The sequence below is a fragment of the Erithacus rubecula genome (genome assembly GCF_903797595.1).
Source record: "Erithacus rubecula genome assembly, chromosome: 12".
NCBI classification, from domain to species: domain Eukaryota; kingdom Metazoa; phylum Chordata; class Aves; order Passeriformes; family Muscicapidae; genus Erithacus; species Erithacus rubecula.
In genome coordinates, this window is record NC_136664.1 from 7,665,800 (window position 1) to 7,685,300 (window position 19,501).

The 19,501-nt window shown below is 42.6% G+C and overlaps 1 protein-coding gene across 1 annotated transcript in view; it reads right to left on the reverse strand.

Moving 5' to 3' along the window:
* The window catches only part of GLG1 (golgi glycoprotein 1), an 80,627-nt gene extending 63,382 nt beyond the window's left edge, over positions 1-17,245 (reverse strand). Inside the window, exon 1 of the mRNA XM_079315894.1 lies at positions 16,891-17,245. Coding sequence (XP_079172020.1) covers positions 16,891-17,202 — 312 coding nt within the window. The 5' untranslated portion in view covers positions 17,203-17,245. The remainder of the gene's footprint in view (positions 1-16,890) is intronic.
* Positions 17,246-19,501: the final 2,256 nt, after the last annotated feature.

Below are 19,501 nucleotides of genomic sequence, written 5' to 3' on the forward strand. Positions count from 1 at the left end.
GAGCCATTATCTGAAGCTATTCCTCAAAGCACAAAGCACTGACTTGTTAGTTAATTTTATCTCTAGTCATGCTTGAGCAATCTCTTGATAACATAACAGGGGTTTTTTCCTTATTTAAACAAGAGATCTATCAGCAATGAAACAACGCAGGCAAGAGTTAGGCACAAAAGCAACAACATTAAGAGGAAGATAAGAGAACATGGAAAACCAACATTACAACCACACTAAAGCATAACATTCCAACTTTCCCACTCTTTTCTGGAGAAATAAGGAGAATGATATTTATTGGGTATTTTTTAATCTCATGATCTTTTCAAGGGAAACAGTATGCTAACACAGTATTACACAACTGCAGCTTTCAGATAGCACAGCATGGAGGATCTCAAATTTATGAGAAGGGTGTGTTTGGTTTTCTGTAAAAGGGGGAAGAACAGGATTCTGCCACAAAGTCCCATTATTTCCATGTTATCCCTTGCCCCTGCTTGCTCACTGCCTGTTCCAGGAACTTCCCTCTTGCAAAGTTCAAGACCCAGCTGAGCTCTGGTTTCTCTGGCTGCATGTGACAACCTCCATCTCAGGTTTTCTACCATATAACAAATTTTGGGATATAATTAAAAAGCTTTTGAGCAGACTGTTCATACCTCAGAAATGGCTCCTTGAACTAATTACTAGTTTCGGTTCTGAAAAGCTCCCAGGCAAAGAATCCATTCAGTCAGCCCATTAACCACTAAATCATTTCATTGGGAGCCTGTGAGGGTTTACAATCTTCATCAAGGCTTACAGTGTGGGGTCTGTGGGGGGTTTAAAGTTAGTGTGACCTGACATTCATCAATACAGAGAATGCTCTACCTGGGATTCCCTCACTAGGCTCCTCACTTTGCTTTTCAAGGATCATGCTGCTTCTTGGACCCCTTTGCCACCAAAGTACAGCAAGAGGACAAGGCTTTAAGCTGTCCAGCATCGGTGCATCTGACAGCTGCTGAAGCCTTCCTGTGCACTGCCAGTCAAAGCAGGGTGCAAAGATACTTTTCCATTGATACAACCAGTGCTGTTACCAAGGGGAGACCAAAAGCTGCACTGGGTTGAATACAGACAGAAATAAAAGCCATCTGACAGACTTGGCAGTTGTCACAGAACACCAGGAGAATCCATGAACCAAGTCTCAAGGAGTCAGTGTTGCAGGCTGTTTGCTGAAGAGTTACCTTTCCTAAGCTTGGTTATGCATTCATTATCCATTTGCACACACAGGGATGTATTAACTATGAACACACAATGCAGTTTTGCTAATTAGCCCAATCAGAAAAGCCTAAACATATACCAACTTCCCTAATATGAACCAATTTAAAGACAGTAGTTTATCCCTTCAGGGTAAGGCTGCCTGCCTGACATTTCTATTTAATATTAATGTCTACTCCACTGAAATTCATACACAGTATTCTGAAGAAAATGAAAGTTCTGAGTAAGAGGTAGTCTTTATTAAGGTCCCTTGCACCAGCAAGTATTTATAAGAACTCTTTCCCCCCTTAGAAAACCACACCCACTTGCCTTGTCACACCATAGATTATTCCAGAAACTCTGTTCTGTCCTAGTATCTGCTCCCTTAAGTTCATTTATTCCTTTGTGTTTCCCATCAAAAATTTGCAATTAATACTTTTGAAAATGCTTAAATCTTCAGCTTTAATTTACAGACCACCTCCAAATATTATAAAAACCTGGTGAACCAAAAGTCTACAAAGCAAGTGACTTCACTTGTTTTGATTTTATGGAGAAGATTTAGAATATATATATATGTGTGCAGGTTTTCTTAAAAAAACCATCTGCAAGCAGTTTGAGATCTCCTGGGTATTGATCAAGAACTTTAAATAGAGTAATTAGCCAGGGTTCATTAAAACATGTTTCCATTAGCTTCCCTAGATATTTAATCTGAATTAATTTACCCAGCCACATGGCCCAGGTACAAATTTTAACCCCCTTAAGCCCAGTTTCCTGTAATAATAAAATAATTCTTTTCCCATCAAGGGCTCACCAAGTCCTTGCCCTATTTCTATTATATTGTACTGAAACATCTCCTCCTTGACTTTACTACCACGCTCCTCCCACAAGGTCTTGACTCACAAATTCAGCCACCCAGGTTTGACCTGGATGAGTTGACACTGTTCAAATTTCTCCAAGGATGAGCATACCTGGAGCAAGGACTAGTGAAACACCTGCAGCTACTCCTAAGCATTGGCATCCACATTCAAGCACACTTGAACCATCTCCATTTTCCCTGAACAAAAGCTGTTGTTTTGTTCAGCTGCCCTGGACATGGGAGCAGTAGCCTTTAGCAGTAGAAGCAGAAAACTGTTAGAAACTTATTACTCATGGATTTAATCTGCTGCTGAGTCAGATCAGTGCTCACTCCATCAGGTGCTCAGACGTCCAACTGTTTGTTACCCATCACCGTGGTTTAGGATGGTGCAATGTGTATGTAATGCCCTCTGGGGTATGGGTGCTCATGCTAACATGCTTTTCTAGAGGATTCTCCTCTATCCACTGAGCTCCAAGACTCTTAACCAGAGAGGTGAACACCTGAAGCAGCCTGACTTAGCCAGCAAGCCATTACACTTCAGCCTCTCCTGAAAACACTCCTCCTAGGACTGTCACAAGGCATGACAAAATAAAGCCAGACATGGCTTTCCCAGGAATGCTCTCTCAAAGCACTCTGCAGAGGTTTTAACACATCACAAAGACAGCTTAAAAAGCAGGACAAGAGCTACAAACGTGTATCAAGGGCTGGCTGAGGCATGCAAACCTTCAGGGACTTCTGACCTTACAAGCAAGGCACTAGTTGAAGCACAAAAAACCTCCAGGAAAAGTTCATTAGAAGCTTTTAATCATCTTCCTCTGACACAGGCTAAACAAAATACTTGGTTCAGAAAGGAGAAGCACAAAATGAACAGGCAATTGGACCATATTATTACTGGTACTACTGAATGCCACAGTGTGCAGCATTAGAAGAGGACAAACTAAATTTTCTATCAGCTGAAACACAGCACTATCCACTCCTTCTCCAAACAAGCCAAATACATCTTTGAGACCACCCCTTCTTCAAGAACGAGCATTAAAGCAGAGAAAAGCTCTGTGACCAAACAGATTAGCTTCATTTGTTTCTAAACCACTGCAGCAAGATCTTAGCCTGCAAGAGTTGCATTCAATACTTAAAAGCTCTACCAAACATGCACCATTTTATCCAGAGGAATCACTCCCAGAAGAGCCGATCACCTCATTCAGAAACTTATGTCAAAATATTTCTGGATGAGTGACCAGACAGGTCAGCTCACTCCCTAAACAAACAAAAGAGAGACTGTTACTAAAGATATCCTAGCTCAAGCTGTTTCTCCTTCTGGGAATAGGGAAATCCCAAATTCTCACACAGCAATTTTAGCTGTAGCTGTTGACACATCTCTAGAATATATTCCACACCTGTTACAGAACTCACTACTGAATTGGATGGACCAATATGGTCCTTCATGTCATTCTGCAGACAGAGACAATGCCTCAGCTGTCTACAAGAGTACTGCCTACAGATTAACAGATAAACTATTTGAAACATCCACCAAAATCACTATTTAGGACATGCATTCCTTAAAAAAAGGTTAATGGTCAAACAGCATAAATAAAGTCAACTGGGGAGTCTTTTTTTTTTTTAAAAAAGAAATAAAAGAAAACAAAAAAACAAACAAAAAACAAACAAACAAAAAAAAACCCCAAAAAAACCTGATTACTCACAACTTGTTTAGTAGCTTAGAGAAGAAAAATTATTCAGGTTCACTAGGGCATTCTACAAAAAAACAAACACCTTATGTAAAATTTGGTTCTGCTCACATACGTACCAATTATTCAACCATGGCACATCCACGTAAGAGATGCACATCATTTTAGTTCTGCACCCAATTTATTTAAGCTTGGACAAGCCTGACACATGCCAAGATTTAAAACTATTACACTTAATTTAACATTTCAATCCCACACAACCTACTCAAGCAACCAAGCTCTGAACACAAAGGAAGCCTGAGGAGCTGGAAGCACAGTTCCCCTGCTCCATTCACCCTAAACCATTTGATAGGATGTTATGTCATGTTATTTAAATCCAAGTGTGACTGACAAGACTCTTTCCTCCTCCAGCAGCTCTCCAGGGAGCAAGGGTTATTTTGGTAACTTTATCTGTTGTTTTGCTCAGCAAGCACTTTCTTCTCAACAGGGAGTTTCATTGATAAAACGACCCAAATGCATCCACAGCTTTCCAGCCAAGGGAGCAGTGGAGAATTCCCATGAGCAGCATTCATCACACGTCTACCTCAGGCTCTTACACTCCCAAGCAGACCCCCTGACTACTGCAGGTTACATGCAACTTCATAAACATCTGCCAGAAACCTGGCAAGACACAGCATCTAGAGAATTGGAGGACAAGCTGTCTGTGCCCCTTCCCTTCTCCACAACTATTCCCAGGGTATCTCTCTCACATTAAAAGGAGTTGTAGTTTTCTAGAAAGAATGCCTATGGCAATCAAATCCCAAATATTTACCAGGCATGTGAATATCAAAACTAAGAACAAATACATTCCTCAGGTCAGTAACATCCTACTCCATGCTTCTATTTCATGACAGCCTCAGGCATTTTCAAACAGAAATAGCATATTACTATTCTTTTAGTCCTAAAATTCCTTTTGGACTAAAATACACAGCACATTTGCTCTAGAAGAAGGATGAAACACCATTTCAATCTCACAATGTTTTTAAGACTCTGAGATGCTACAGGCAAAAGAAATAGTTGCCTATTTTTTCAAAGCATTTTTCATGGATTAAAGCTAGCAACAGACTGTTAGAAAGGATGTGGAATATCTAGTAACTCAGACTGATGCCCAGTGTCCTGTTATCTCTTGATACAGCAAGTCTTGTAAGTGAATGTTACACATGTTCATATCTTTTATCTTGCATTGTAAGGAAGAATAAATAAAGAATTACAGAATCATTCAGGTGAGAGACTAATTAAAAAAAAAGAAACAAAAAAAACCCCAATGCAATCTGCTCACGATTAAGAAGAGATGCTACTCATTCCCAAGATGGTAGGGGCAAAACTCAACTGTTACAGAACATATCATGCTGAAAAGCAAAAACAAACTCAACCAAACCTCAGCTCTGTTCACTGTCAGCCCACACTTTCAGCCTGTCCACCACTGCACTGCTGCCAGGGACTGCAGCTCAGGAAACAATGCACAGTTGTTTCAACCAGCAGCTCCCAAAGTGTCCCAGGATCCTAACACACTTCTCATCCAGGCAAACTGGATGGCTCTACAGGTAACTCTACAGGAATGATAACTGATGTGGAATTTGTTCTCCTGCTCACACCAGGGCTGTGGCAATCCTCAGAGCAAGGTGCAAGATGTGCTGTAATACAGGGGCCACTAACAACTACCACTGCCTGGAACACCGGGATAGAAAGGATTTCCATGTTCTTCGAGTCACTGTCACTCTGGAAGTTTCACCTGATCATGTAGCTGTTCCAGGGAAATGCAACATCCTTCTGTCATTACCACATCCAACTTAAAACCTTAGAACTTCAAGATAAATACTTCCATGGTCAAAATTCCAGCAATATACCATGGCATCCAAAAAATTCTCACCAAAGCCTCTTGTTTGTTTTTCTGCAAAATGAATAATTTCTTCCAGCTACTGCATTCACCATCACCACCAGTTCTGTGATTTTATCAGTTTTATCAGGAATATTACAGTCTATTTCCATGAAAGTATGTACTTTCCACACAAGAACAAGGTGGAATAATTTGTTCCTGTACCTTGCTCTCGAAAGTCTTAATTAATGACTTCACTAGCATAGCTTTGGATTGTTCATTTGAATGATACAAAACATTTCCAAGCTAAAACAAAGAACAACCAAACAAGAGCAGTGTCACTTTGGCTGTTAATGATGGTTCAGATGATCAACACAAGCCTGCTGCTCTAGTATCCCATGAGAAGCAAGAGTTCCAGCCAGAAAACAGCAAAGAGCACTGTCTGCCTGTGACTGAATCCCTTCAGCTTCTGCACAGCAGCTTCTAGAAGAGAATAACCCTGACAACATTGTCCTTCCCTGTGCTTCAAGGTGGCTTCATGACTGGGGAAGTGGCTGTACTGTTCAGTTCTCCACCTTCCCAACCTCCTCTGATGAAGATGCTCATCTCCTAACAACCCATGCAGCTTCCCTGTCCATATGGCTTCAGAATCACCAGCAGGAAGCTCTTTGCTGAAGACCTGGATTCAGGTGTGAAGTTCTACCAATGGATCAAACCCCAAAATAAGGCAGAACAAAGCAATGAACTCTACAAATGTGGGAGCACACAGCACTGTACTCACACTGTCCAAATTTTACTCATGTGCAGTGTTTTGATGGCTTTGAGGGATTTTTTTAGATACTCTTCAAATATGATCTCTCAACACATTTTACAGCTTTTAATGCTACAAAAAAGTGTGTAGCATACAAAGAAATAACTTAGAAAACCATACCAAAGCCTAAAACAGCTATTTAGGAGTACTTTCAGCAACACTGGCTCCCAAAATAGTGGATCATAATATTAGCCAGCCTCCAGAAGTTTATTTTAAATGGTTCCTGAGGAAAAAAATTCAGTTCAGAAAGACTCTTCTGGCCCAATTCAAAATCATAACAATCACAGTGTATGAAATAATACTCTGCCTTAAAACTTTTTCTCAGACAAAGATTTTAAGATTCATAAAGGTTCTCCAATATTGTAATGTCCAACAGCCTCTAAGCTATTCTACTACCATCTCTTAACATCTTCCTTTTTATATGAAGCTTAAATAGCTTCATATTGGGTTCATAGAGGGAAATTTTTTTTAACCTAAAACTTTGATCTCCTAGGCAAGATCCCAATTCCAAATTTGTGATCCCAGTAGGCAAAGCAGAAGTGTTTATAGTCAAATTCCATCTCTCGACAGACAAATGATCATTTTAAGATGGCAACAATATGCTGCCATGTTATTTAAAGTTATTTCATGCTGTACAACTCTAACCAATAGAAACATTTTGCCAATTCCATTTTCCCTAAACCAATTGACACTGGATAACACAGCTGTCAGGGGCAAAATCCAGCAGATTACCTGACTAGAGCACTGATTCTCCTCTTCTTACTATACAACGGAGAAATTCAAGTTGAATCCTCTTCCCAGCTTCATGCCAGCACCACACAGCCTACCTGAACTCTCCAGCATCCTTGGAAAGTTTTCAGAAATGTCTTTTTCAAGTATTCCAAGACTGAGATACTGTGAACCCCAGTGAATAAAACTGACATTAGAGGATAACATTTACTAAATAATCTTGGAGAGCATCATAAAGTTATGATGGGTTTCAGTGGAATGCCTCAAGGGAGGAAGGTATTTGGAGAAATTACTTTGGAAAGAGCTGACATACAAAGAGAAGAATTTAAATTCCATCAGCACCCTGCCTAGCAGAACAAGTTTAGACTATGGTTTTATACAAGAGGATGCTGGAAGTCTTCACAAATGCCTGGAGGAGAGGAGGGAAACCAAAAACCCTGTAGTTTGTGGTTTGCTGTTTGTTTTTCTGTTGTGTGTAAGCCTTACCTGTGAGTTGCTCATAGAAAGGAAGCCAACATAGCCTCAGAGCACGTGAGAAGGATTTGATGTGGACAAGCTGAAGCCACACTTCAGTGCCTGAGCTGAACAAACCCTGCATTATTCCAGGCTACTGCCCAACACAGTGATGCTATTTCTGGAGTCAGAGGTGAGAGTATTATCAGTGATGGTTCACCATTATGTTTGATGCCCTACTAAAGCACAGACCACAAAGCAAAAAGACAAAACACTGTAAAGCTTTGCATTCTGTGAGAGAAGTAAAGAATCCCATCATTCTTACAGCTAATTGGACATATACACCTAATCAAGGCTATCAACAGTAACATTCAAATGAGTGTATGTCTTTAGAGATGTGAATTATTCCCTAAAACCACACCTTTCCAGGTGATTCCTAAAGACAGGACAAGCATGCACCATGGGAGTCCCATTCTAGTACAGTGTTTCATAAAAATGCAGGAAAGATTTACAACATAAAAAACTGTTTCAGCCCTTTTTTGTTGTTTTTTTTTTTTGCTTTTAAAACCTGGTGTTACTTCACACAACTGATCAGAAACAAGTGAAGATGGCTACTGATCACTGCCTGGAAGCCTCCAGTTAAAAAAATAACCAATGTTACTACATTCACAAAATCTTTGACCTCTGCTGCAGTGTAAGCTCTATAGGCTTCACTAAGTTAAGACAGATGTCACCACAAATTTGAATACCTGTGGCACAGTGAGAGATCCAGCACTCACCCCTCACACATCTCAAATGTCAAAGCAAAAAATACAGTGTGTTCCCAGAAGCAGTTCAAAAGGAAAGTCAAGAAAGGAACTGGGGCTGTTGGTGAAAGAGAATTTGTGGATGCCTCATCCCTGGAATCATGCAGGGACTTGGAGCAATCTGATCTAGTGGAAGCTGTCCATGTCCATGGCAAGAGGCTTGGGATGAGACAAGCTTTAAGGTTCCTTCCAACCACCCTATGGTTCTATAATTCTATGACCAAAAAAGCATCCAAATCAACACAATGTCATAAGAGAATAACAAAATGCTTGACAAATAAAAGGTTCTCTGCACCTGCAGTTAATCAACCCCTTGTATAAATGGAGACAATTTTGTCTAGCCTGTCTGAATTTTACAACAGGATCACATTAATATTGATTTGTTTAGATCACTATGAACGTAGCTGAAGAACTGCAGTCTCATGAACAATTCCTGTTGCAAACTGTGGCAACTGCAGCCTTGCAGTGATTTTCCTTGAAAGTAGTTAGTTTTTCTGATTTTGTGACATACATAAGCCACAGAGATAGATATAGTCCAAAAAAAATCAATTTGATAAGGAAAGAGCTTACTGCAAGCTTCTTCCAGATCTTATTTCTACTCAGCTGAGAAGAGCCTAACAAAAATTGACTCAGCTCAAATCAAGTTTGGACTGTCACAGAAAGTCTACAAGCCAAGCAGGTTTGGGTTTGTTGTCTTTTGTTTAATTCCATCAAAACCTTTTTGTAGGGCAATTACTTCAACACTTCGAAGAATGCATGCTCTGCTGAGTTTGTTTTGCAGTTCACTTGGTGCAAAGTATTTTACCCTGCAATAACAGAACAGTCTAGAAAAGAAAGCCTCAATTAGCAAACTACTGAGCATGATGAAGGCTGGTGAGCTTCCTATTAAGATTCAAAAGATCTAGACAGCAAACTTGCTACTAGATTAAGCTAGTCATTATTTTTTAAACAAAAGACAGCACATTTGCCTGATTGATTTTGCATAGCAGGGCTATAAGAGCTATTTGGTATTAACCCACACTGCTACATATAAGCACTTAATTACATCAGCATAACCACTTGCATTCTCCAAAAGAGACCCAAAGCTCCTAAGAATCAACTAAGGAAACTATAAGAAGTTTTTCACAAAAGAGCACACAGTTCTACCACTAACTGGAAAGGAGTAAAACACTTCAGGTGCATAGAAAAACCAGGGAAACTTATTACATTAACTACCTTTTGCCACATCAGCAATTCTCAGCAACACACTGCTTCAGGCAAAGATGCAAAAAATATAACAAATGCAGCAAATATTCATTTCTGTCCTGCATGATGATGGTCATTTTTCCCTCTGGTATTACGTAGCAAAAGGGACATTCCACATATACCTTTACTCTTCAGACTACTGTTACTAAAGGCATCAGGCATTCAGTTTAAGGCAAAATTGTAGACATTACAAACAAAAAATGCATTCTAATGCTACCAGGTGAAATCTAAGCTCACAAAGCTGTAAGATCTACAAGACACACTTATCTAAAGAAAAAAAAAAAAAAATAAACTCATGCACAAAACCCCTAAAGACAGCACAGAGGAAAAAAAGACACCTCTAATTCCTGAAGGAGATTCTTCAGCTCAGAGCTGCAGACATTAAGACACCAACATTCCAGGACAGTTTTTATGAATGTCACCCCTGCTCAAAAGTGGAACAGGATGGGTTTTCATCTCCTGCCTTGATGAAAAAAGGTTGCAATTGCACCACAAGCTGGTATCCAGGGAAAGTAGGATCTCTGCTCTTCACCTAATGCACTGTGATGGATACTGACAAACTGAACATCCAGAAAATCAAGGTATTCCACAATAACAGAAAATTATCAGCTAACAGAATTGAAAAATTTCAGTGCCATAGCAACCAACTTCACAGACTTTGAAACTGAATTAGTCAGAAGATCAAAAAGAAAAAACTATTTTAAAGCAAGACTCCAAATAAAAAGGCAATTACCTAGACCTTTTATTCATCTGATTCTTTGGGGTATATTATTAGGAAAAATAACTGCAAAGCTTTTTCCAAAGCAAGTGTGCATTTTTCAAAGACCAAAGAAGCAGAATCCAGTGGAAAAGTGGTGCATGCATGCAGGGAAGCTACACTATAAAGAACACCTAATCATCTCTGTACTAGAAAACAAATACAGCACTTTATTTGCCAAGAATAATCCCTCTTCAAAACATTCTGTTCCAACCATGACAACCCAAAGCAGCACCAGAGATCTCCTTTCCTCCAGTACAAGGGAAGGAGAGAGTGCATGCAAAATGCAGCCTAGATGAATCTGTCTCTGCTGTAGCATCTGAGTCTTTGCTTTTCAATATATTCAGCTCAGTAAATCAGCTCCCCCTAACACGGCTTTCTCACTGCACTCTGCACCAAGCCCAGGCTCCACAGCCTGCATCAAACTTTATTTCTTCCCTTGTATTTCCACTCCTTTTCTCCTTGGTATGCAGAGCAGTGCCAGCTCTGGGAGGAAGCAGACCTCTAAAATAATTCCTTTTACTGAGCCAAACATCCCAGGCCAAACTGATATACAACCAGCTACCACAAATACCAGCCTGCCAAGAACATCAGAGAACTAAGAAAAACAAACCCATCCCGAAAAAACACACAAAAGTAACTCTCTCTGATAAGAAGTGCACCTAAGGATATGGAGAACTAAGAACCTGTGCTCAATGCTCCCCTCACAAGACAATCAGTCCAGCACCTGGAATGAGACAGACCATCTTCCCCTCTATTCAGCTCACACTTGGCTTCAGCAAGAAGAGTACTTTTAAATACTGCTACATCCTGAGATTAAGCCAAAGGCTGATGCCAAAGTAACCAACCTAAAAACAAATAAAACTTTTAAAGCATATTTAATATTTTACTTTAAGATTTAACTACAAAAAACAGAAGGAAACTGGGCTTACACTGTCCAAACACAAGGGAAAAAGAGAACCTCAGAACAAAAATGCAGCAAATCTCAGATAAGAAGCCAAGTCTCAAGAGAAAAACCTTCAGTACTCCAGCTTTGCCTTCCTGCTGCTTGCATGTTTTTCAAAACTCAATCATCTCAATCCTTTCTCCTAGGCCCAGCCATTCTCTTCCATTGATCTGGACAGTCCATCTTCCATTTCAAAAGCAGGAGGGACCATGTTGACTTTTCATATTAATATGCATCTACTACAAAGCATTGCAAATTCTTCATTGAATTCCATTTAAGACAGAATGATATCTGAAAATTTCCAATTCAGATGTCACAGGCTTCAACTCAGAGTTGAGTTTACAGAGCAATACTTAACTCAATCTCTTAAAACTGCAACACATTTTTCCTTTAAATTAGTTCAACTCCAACCATATTGGTAAGAATTCTCCTTTTATTTTAGTCAGGAATGTAACAGTTCTTAAACTCCTGTGTCCTCTCCGGATTGTGAATGATCACCAGGTCAATATCCCTTAGAAAGAAGGGAAAATGTAAGCAAAGCCCTTGGCAAGGCTGAAGGTACATCTTTCAAGTTTCTGATCATTGCCTTTAAAAAAAACCAACCCTTTGAGTGTTGGTATCTGAACCAGATGATAATGCTGTAGGCACTGTAAGAGTACCACTGGAATACTAACAGCCTGCTACTTTGCAAAAGTAATGATTAGAGAACCAGAACAGCCTCCATCCCATAACCATGGACTTATCAACTCGAGAAACAGGCAGTTTCTTAAAACAGCTCACCTGAAGGCCACACAGAATGCCTGGAGATTCTGGGGAAAAAAGCCCCTGAAATAGATGGTCAACCCTGTCAGGTGTGTCTTCACCACTTGCATTTCCTAAGAACTAGCCTACCCTCACACAATGTTTAATCCACAGCCCTCAATTACTTACAGCTCTGGACAGGTAACCAGTCATTTGCTGCCACAAATGAGCCACCTCAAAAAGGGCACTTTAAATGCCAGCCTCCACCTGTGCATGGGAAAACTAAGAGAGGAGTAACAGGAGTAGTGCTAAAATATAACAATGTTATATGTCGAGTCAAACAAAACCTCCGACTTTTAACTCAGTAAATTAGGGAGATAAAAAGAGGAAAAATAAAATAAAATAATATGCACTACTGTGACAGATCACACTCATCTACCTTGGTGCAAGTAAAAACCTTCACAGGAGCCTTTACATTTCCAATCCATTTACCAAAAAGGTAGAAACAATAGAGAACCAGCACAAACAACTGTTCCTACAATTACAGTATAACCCAAAGAATGAAAACTCCAAGCATGCATTACTGTCTGGTTTTTATTCTCCACCTATAATTTTAAAGCAAGTAATTTCATTGACACTATTTTATCGGATCACTTAAGGAGCTCAGGTACACAGAGTGAGGAATAAAACATTTAAATAGAAGAAATATGACAGTTCCCAGCCTGTCAAATGGTACACACTTCCCAGTCCATTAAGTCACATCAAATGAATTTTCTGGCCTTTTACACCAACTACAATTCTGAAATAATAGGAAAAATACCATCCTTGAAATACACAGCTTCCATGATAACTTATTTTGTTCTTATCCAATCCACAGCACTAAGAGAGTCCTATTTTTTTCCACAAGGCAGAGCATTAAGGCCCAATTACACTGTCTTTGCCATAAAGGTGTTACCAAAGAAACTGAGCCATTCAGGATGAAGAAAGTAGCAGGAGGCCAAAACTTTCATCTCTAATCCTGTTTTAACCACAACTGTTTGATCTTAGAAAAAATACTTAGCCTATAATGCATTAGCATTATAGAGAACAATATTATGCTTTAAATATTGCACAATCTTTACAAGTGCAATATTCAACAATTATGGTATCAAATTCACTCACCAATTAATGACATGCAATGTAGGTTCTATAAGTAAAATTATGCTCCACTAGTACACCAGGTAAGAGAACCACACTGGTTAAGATTATTTTCATCCCTTTCAATGTTTCCCATCTCAAATTCAACAACTCAGTCATGTTTCAAATGCAAATCATTATTAATCAAGCAAAAATCGTTACCTAGCAAATATATTAATATTTCATGGATTTATTTATACTTTAACCACCATGTAAATCAGTTTAATAGGCAGCCCACAGAAAAAGGGCTTAAAGGCTGCAGACAATGTTCAGTGAAATGCAAGCTCTAAAATCTCTGCAGAAACAGGCTCGCAACCAGAATACTTTCAGGAAAAAAGCACTTCACAATTTTTAAAAATATACATATACACTACCCCATTCCACTCTTTTTGTATGACATAGAATTATGTGAATAACAATTAAAATCTTGATGACAAAATTTAAGTCACTCAAAACTCCAATATATCCAGTGTATGAATATTTCTAATTAGAAGAAAGTTAATTCATCATTGGGTGCAAAATGCACCCACAAATGGGGTTTATTCTATTTTCTGATTATAGTCAAAAATGTTTAAGTTGAATAGCTCTGACCACTTCCTCCAATCAAGGACTACCCTTCCCATCCTTCTACTACAAAAGGAAAGAGGACTCTGCACTACATTAATTCAACATTTCATTGACTCAGTGGAAAAATCAGTGGTAAAAAGTATTTGATATCAGTCTGGGGATCTGACTACTTTTTCTTCAGGAATTCTAAAAATACACAGTACTTAAATAACTCTTTTGATAACACTTTAAATTGACAGTCTACCAATAACCTCTCAAAACCAAACCTTTAAAACTTACTATTTGGGGGTTTGGTTTGGGTGGGTTTTTTCATTTGTGGACGGCTTTGGGTGTGGAGTTTGGGGGGAATTTTTACTATTTTCTTTGTGTCAGACTGTTCTTTACTGAATATTCATGTTAAACTGCTTCTTTCAACATCTGCCTTACAAATTGGGCTCCTGTACCAGTCAACCACCAACTCAACACTCCTGTTTCTTCAGATTCAGAACTACCCAATGAAGGCAAGGGAGGATGTACTTCAAAGACATCCACACCTAGAAATCAGCAGATACTGAAACCATGTGATTGCATTCACTGACTAACAAAACAAGCACACCTTCTCTTTTCTCTGTATTTTATGGACTCAAAATAATGTTTCTCCTGGTTATTCATATTTAGAAGCATCCTAGCTTACCTGCATGACACTAAGAAAATTCAGTGGATAATACTATTAGTAGTAACACTACCAGTTTCAAACTGAATTTTTCTCCACCTTTCTTATGAGAAAAGTAAAATTACCTTAAACATCTATAGAAAAAAAGGCTGCTTTGGCAGCCTAACTCCATCTAAAAATCTTACCTGCTACTTGCAGCAGTGTCCACACACTGTCCTCACTGACAGTATCACACACAAAACAACTCCCCCAAATCTCCACAAACTATAGCCTAACTGGTTTTAAGTGGGCTGTATGACTCAGACTAGATCCTCACCCTTTTAAAAACGTAATTGTCACTTTTCTGGTATGGTCCAAACAAGCGGGCAGATGCTCTAGAGTCAAAAGTAAAAGTTACATCAACAACAGCCAATACGTCACTTATTTCCTCTGCTGTCATCTCCAACGCAAAGGAAACGTCTGAGACAACATCTGACCCCATTCCCAATCAGCTGAAATGCTACACAATGTTTAAAACCCATGACTTTTATTCACACTCTAAATAGCAAGTGTTAAACAGTAGGGATACACAGAAATCAGCTATTTTAATTAATTTCTCAGAGCAGCACCCTGTGAAGTCATTTTTATGTCAGGATGCAGCCCCTCACATCGGTGTTACTGGGGGCAAACTGTTGGGGGTTAAGATCAGCTGATTAGTGTTCTCAGCAGGCTGACAGACAAATAAGGACAAAGCCACAACGTGGCACCTTCAGAGAGAAAACTCAATCCAAAAGAGCCCTGAGAGGTCGATGCCTGGGATGTCACCCAGGAAAAAATTCACCTTCAGCACTGGGCATCAGGCAGCACTACAGCAAGACAAGACCAACAGTCAGCAAAGTACTGACATCAAGGCAGGCTTAGGAACGGGAAAAGGAAAACCACAAGCAGACATAACACTCAAAGAGTGAAGTTCTCAGGAGATATGCAGAGCCAACAGAAGGGTTTGTACTTGCTGAAAATAAAGCATGATGCAAAACATTCCTTCATCTTTGATCTTTTCCCTCTCTCTGCACAGCCCTGTACTTACCCCATCTGTGGTTTAACTCAGAAAAATAGCAAAATTATTCCAGCAGAAAACCGATAAACTAGACCACAAAAGGGTTCACCTCGCTAAAATGGCAGAAACCCAACAAGCACTGTGGAACTATGAAAAGAGTAGGGAGGGGCTATGCAACTGGAAAGAAAGGAGCAACAAGAGCTTGCCTTTTTGGCAGGCTGGCAGCTTGTGAGCCACTGCCTGTGAGGTCAACTTCCGAGATCCTCTCAAACTGGATGCCGCCCTAAAAGGGGGCCAAAAGATCCCAGACAGGTGAAAGAAACAGCAAGGGGCAAGTTATTCATAAAGCACACATGGGAGCATTTTATACCTGTGATAGATGTTGCAGCAGGACTCATTTAAAATACCCACCACTAACTACCCACCCAAAATTAAAACACGAAATTAGATTAAAATCTAATTTATCTTTGCATTTTAAGCCAGAAGTAATTGCTCACACTTACTAGTTCAAGACTCCCCTCGATCAGAGTAACCATTGCCACTGCCATCTGCTGTCCCCATAATAACGGATGAGAAACAAGCCCAGGTTTTTCCTAATCGCATTCCCTATTTTAATAGCAAAACACCATTAAAACTGACCCAGCCTGGCATTCCTGGGCTCTGTAACAGAGAAGCCAAGAACACGCAGATCTCAAGACCAGGACAGCTCACCAAAGGCAAGTCCGCCACAGGCTGCTTCAAATTGAGCCCAGGAATGAATGAAAAGGTGGAGCTGGAAGACTCGGAGGTGGCAACTCAGCTTTTTCTTGAACTGGACTTAAAACAGCTCCCAGCAGATACTTGGGAAAAACACAGATTGCCCCGTTAAGTCTAATGATTATCTATCGGGTTTCACACACGCACAACAGAGGACCGGAAAGCAGCCGCCTCTGCAGCCGAGTTCCAGGCGAAGGTGGAAACCCGAACGCGAAAAAAACATCTCCTCAGGTCACTGCTGCTGCGAGCTCGGCGCCTTCACTCAGCGCAGCGCGGGCTGGGCTCTCCCAGAGCTCTCGAAACGAGAAACCCCGCAGGGCACCGGAGGCAGAACACAAAGCCATCCCCCGAGAGCTCTCCGTGCCCGGAGGGCGCTGCGCGGGCGGCCGCGCGGAGCCCCGGGGCGCGCACCAAGAGGAGCCGCTCTCCGGAGCCCTCACGGCCGCCTCGCAGACAGTTCGCTCCCCTCACGGAGCTTCGCAGTGCGAACTCCGATTTTTAAAACACAAACCATGAGGGAAACGCGGGGCGGCGGCGCGGCGCGGACCCCGCTCTTTGTTCGCCGCCGCGGGCAGGCCCGGCCCGGCCCGGGCCCGACCCTCACCTCGCGGACGTCCTGCAGGCACTCGAGCACGGCGAGGTTGTTGGCCCAGCTGTGCTTGGAGCAGAGCCGCACCACGTCCTCCCGGCACACCGCCTCCTCCGACAGCTTCCACCCGCTGCCCGACCCGCCGCCGCGGGCACTCCGCGGGACTGCCCCGCCCGGCCCCGCCGGCTGCCCCGCCCCGGGCAGCGCACCGCCGGCACCGGGAAGGCCGGCAGCAGGGCTGGGCGCCGCCGGCCGCGCCGCCAGCGCCAGCAGCAGGAGCAGCGCCGGGCCCGGGCAGCGGCTCCGGACACGTCCGCACGGCGCCATCTTGGATCCGCCACCTCCGGCGTCCGCCCGCCCACCCCGCGGCACGCACTGCGTATGCAAATCAGCGCGCCCGTGACGTGCCCGGCAGGCCGCGCCCCTATCCCGGCGAGGGGGCGTGGCCCGCACCAGCCCCTCCTCCAGCACGCGCCGTGGCCCCGCCCCGGCCGTTGTCGCCTCGGGAGGACGAGGCGCCAGCTCGGGGGCAGCGCGGCTGTCCGGCCTCGACGGCCCCGGCGCCGCTCCGGGCTCTCGCACCCTCTTAGAGCCCCGCAGCCCCTCGGCCGGCCCGCAGCCTTTCAGGGGACCCCGGCCACCCTTTCAGCGGCCCCGCAGCTCCTCAGCCGCCCCGCAGCCCCTCAACGGTTCTCGCAGCGCTTCAACGGCCTCCGGATCCCCTCAGCGGCCTCCGCGGCCCCACAGCCACGAAGGGCGACGGTGCCGAGGCAGCTGCGGAGCCGGGGACGCGGGAGCCGAGCCTGGGCGCCCTCAGCCCGCCGGGAGAGCCGCAGCCGCTCCCTCGCCTCCCTCAGCTGCTGCCCGAGAGCTGCGGCCGGTTCTTGGCCGAAATCGCTCATTTCCCACTCGCGACTCGGCTGCCGCAGCCGCTGAGGAGGCAGGAGACGGAATGGGGAAACTGTCCTTTGCAGAGGGCACTCTTGGCGACCCGGAGGAGGAATATCAGAAGAACGATGAGCAAATACAGAAATACAAAGACGAATTACAGAAGAACGATGAGAAAATGCAGGCAATCAAAGAAAAAATTAGGAACACTGAAGAAGAAATGAAGGACATTAGAGAAAAAATACAGAAGAATGAAATTAAAATACAGGAGTACAAAGAAAAAATAGAGAAGATCAAGGAAAATATATGGAAGAACGAATTGAAAATACGGATGAAGAAAGAAAGAATAGACGAGATAGAAGGGAAAAAAAAGAAGAGTGACGTACAAAAAGAGAATGTAACAAAAATATGGGCAAACCAAGAAAAAATACAGGAGCTCCAAGATAAAATACATAAGAACAAAGAAAAAATACAGCAAAGCAAATTAAAATTACCAAGGAATGAAGAAAGAATACAGCAAAACAAATTTAAAATACCAAGGAACGAAGAGAGAATACAGAAGAACGAAGTAAAAACAGAGAATGACATAAAAGGACGTAACAACAAAGATAAAGTACAGGACATCAACAAAAAAATACAGACTATCAGAGAAAGAATACAAGAGATCAGAGAAGAAATGCAGAAGCACAGAGAAGAACCACAGGAAACCAAAGGAAAAATACTAAAGAATGAAGAAAAAATGCGGAAGAACAAAGGGAAACTACGTAAGAATGAAGACAAAAAATTGACTGGCTGCTGAAATCACCCAAAATCTTTAATAAAACGCTGGCATTCAACTTTCCTGCTGTCATTTCTCCGTGCTGAGTGCCAGATTATCAGCTGAACTGATCTGCCTACATATGGATGCACTCCTGGCCCCTCCTGGGGCAGGGTGCTGGTCTGGCTGGAGGGGATGAGATAAATCCAACAGCCTGCACCAGGGCAGCCCAGCCCTGCGGTAGCTGCAGGGAGCAGAGAGCTGAAAAAGGGCAGAAAAATCCCATTTTGGGGGTGCCATGAGACAGCTTGTTTTTGAGTTTGGTGCATTGGCTGCACCTCCTGCAGTGCCAGTGCCAGACACTGTTTTAGGGGCTGGGATTTGCCATGTCACACTCCATATTGGCTCCAGGTTTTGTCCATGGGAATGGGGAGAAATAGGCTGTAGGTGTGTTCAGGTCTCCAAAGCAGGGTCTGCAATGCTTGATCCTGTTGTGGATGGGATCTAGAAGTTCCTCCTAGAGCAATAAGTGAGGGTTGGGTGCTGAATTTTGTGGTGGATCATCTAAAAGCAGTGTTTGCAAACACACAGTCCCCCTCAGAGCAGTGTTTTGGGGATGCTGCAGCCCACTTTACCCGTGCAGCCAGCCAGACCCTAAATTTCACAGTAAAAAAATACCTGTCCAGGTGTTGGGGCAGTGGAAGCAGCAGGACACAAGTCCATCTCAGCAATCACAGCTCATCAGATGTCCCACCAGGATCTCACTGGGCCAGCTTACAGCACCATCCTAGGATGTGTTTGCCCCCAAATCTCAGATTTGCTTCCAACAGCAGATGGAAATGGGGGACAGGGAGAATCCCACCTCAATTCCCCTCCTTGTTGACTCCAGGAGCAGTTTTCCCATCAGAAGCTGGCAGCAGGCCAAAGTCAGAACCTTCTGCCAGGGTTCTCCACCAGCGTGCTCTGGCTCACAGAAGCAGA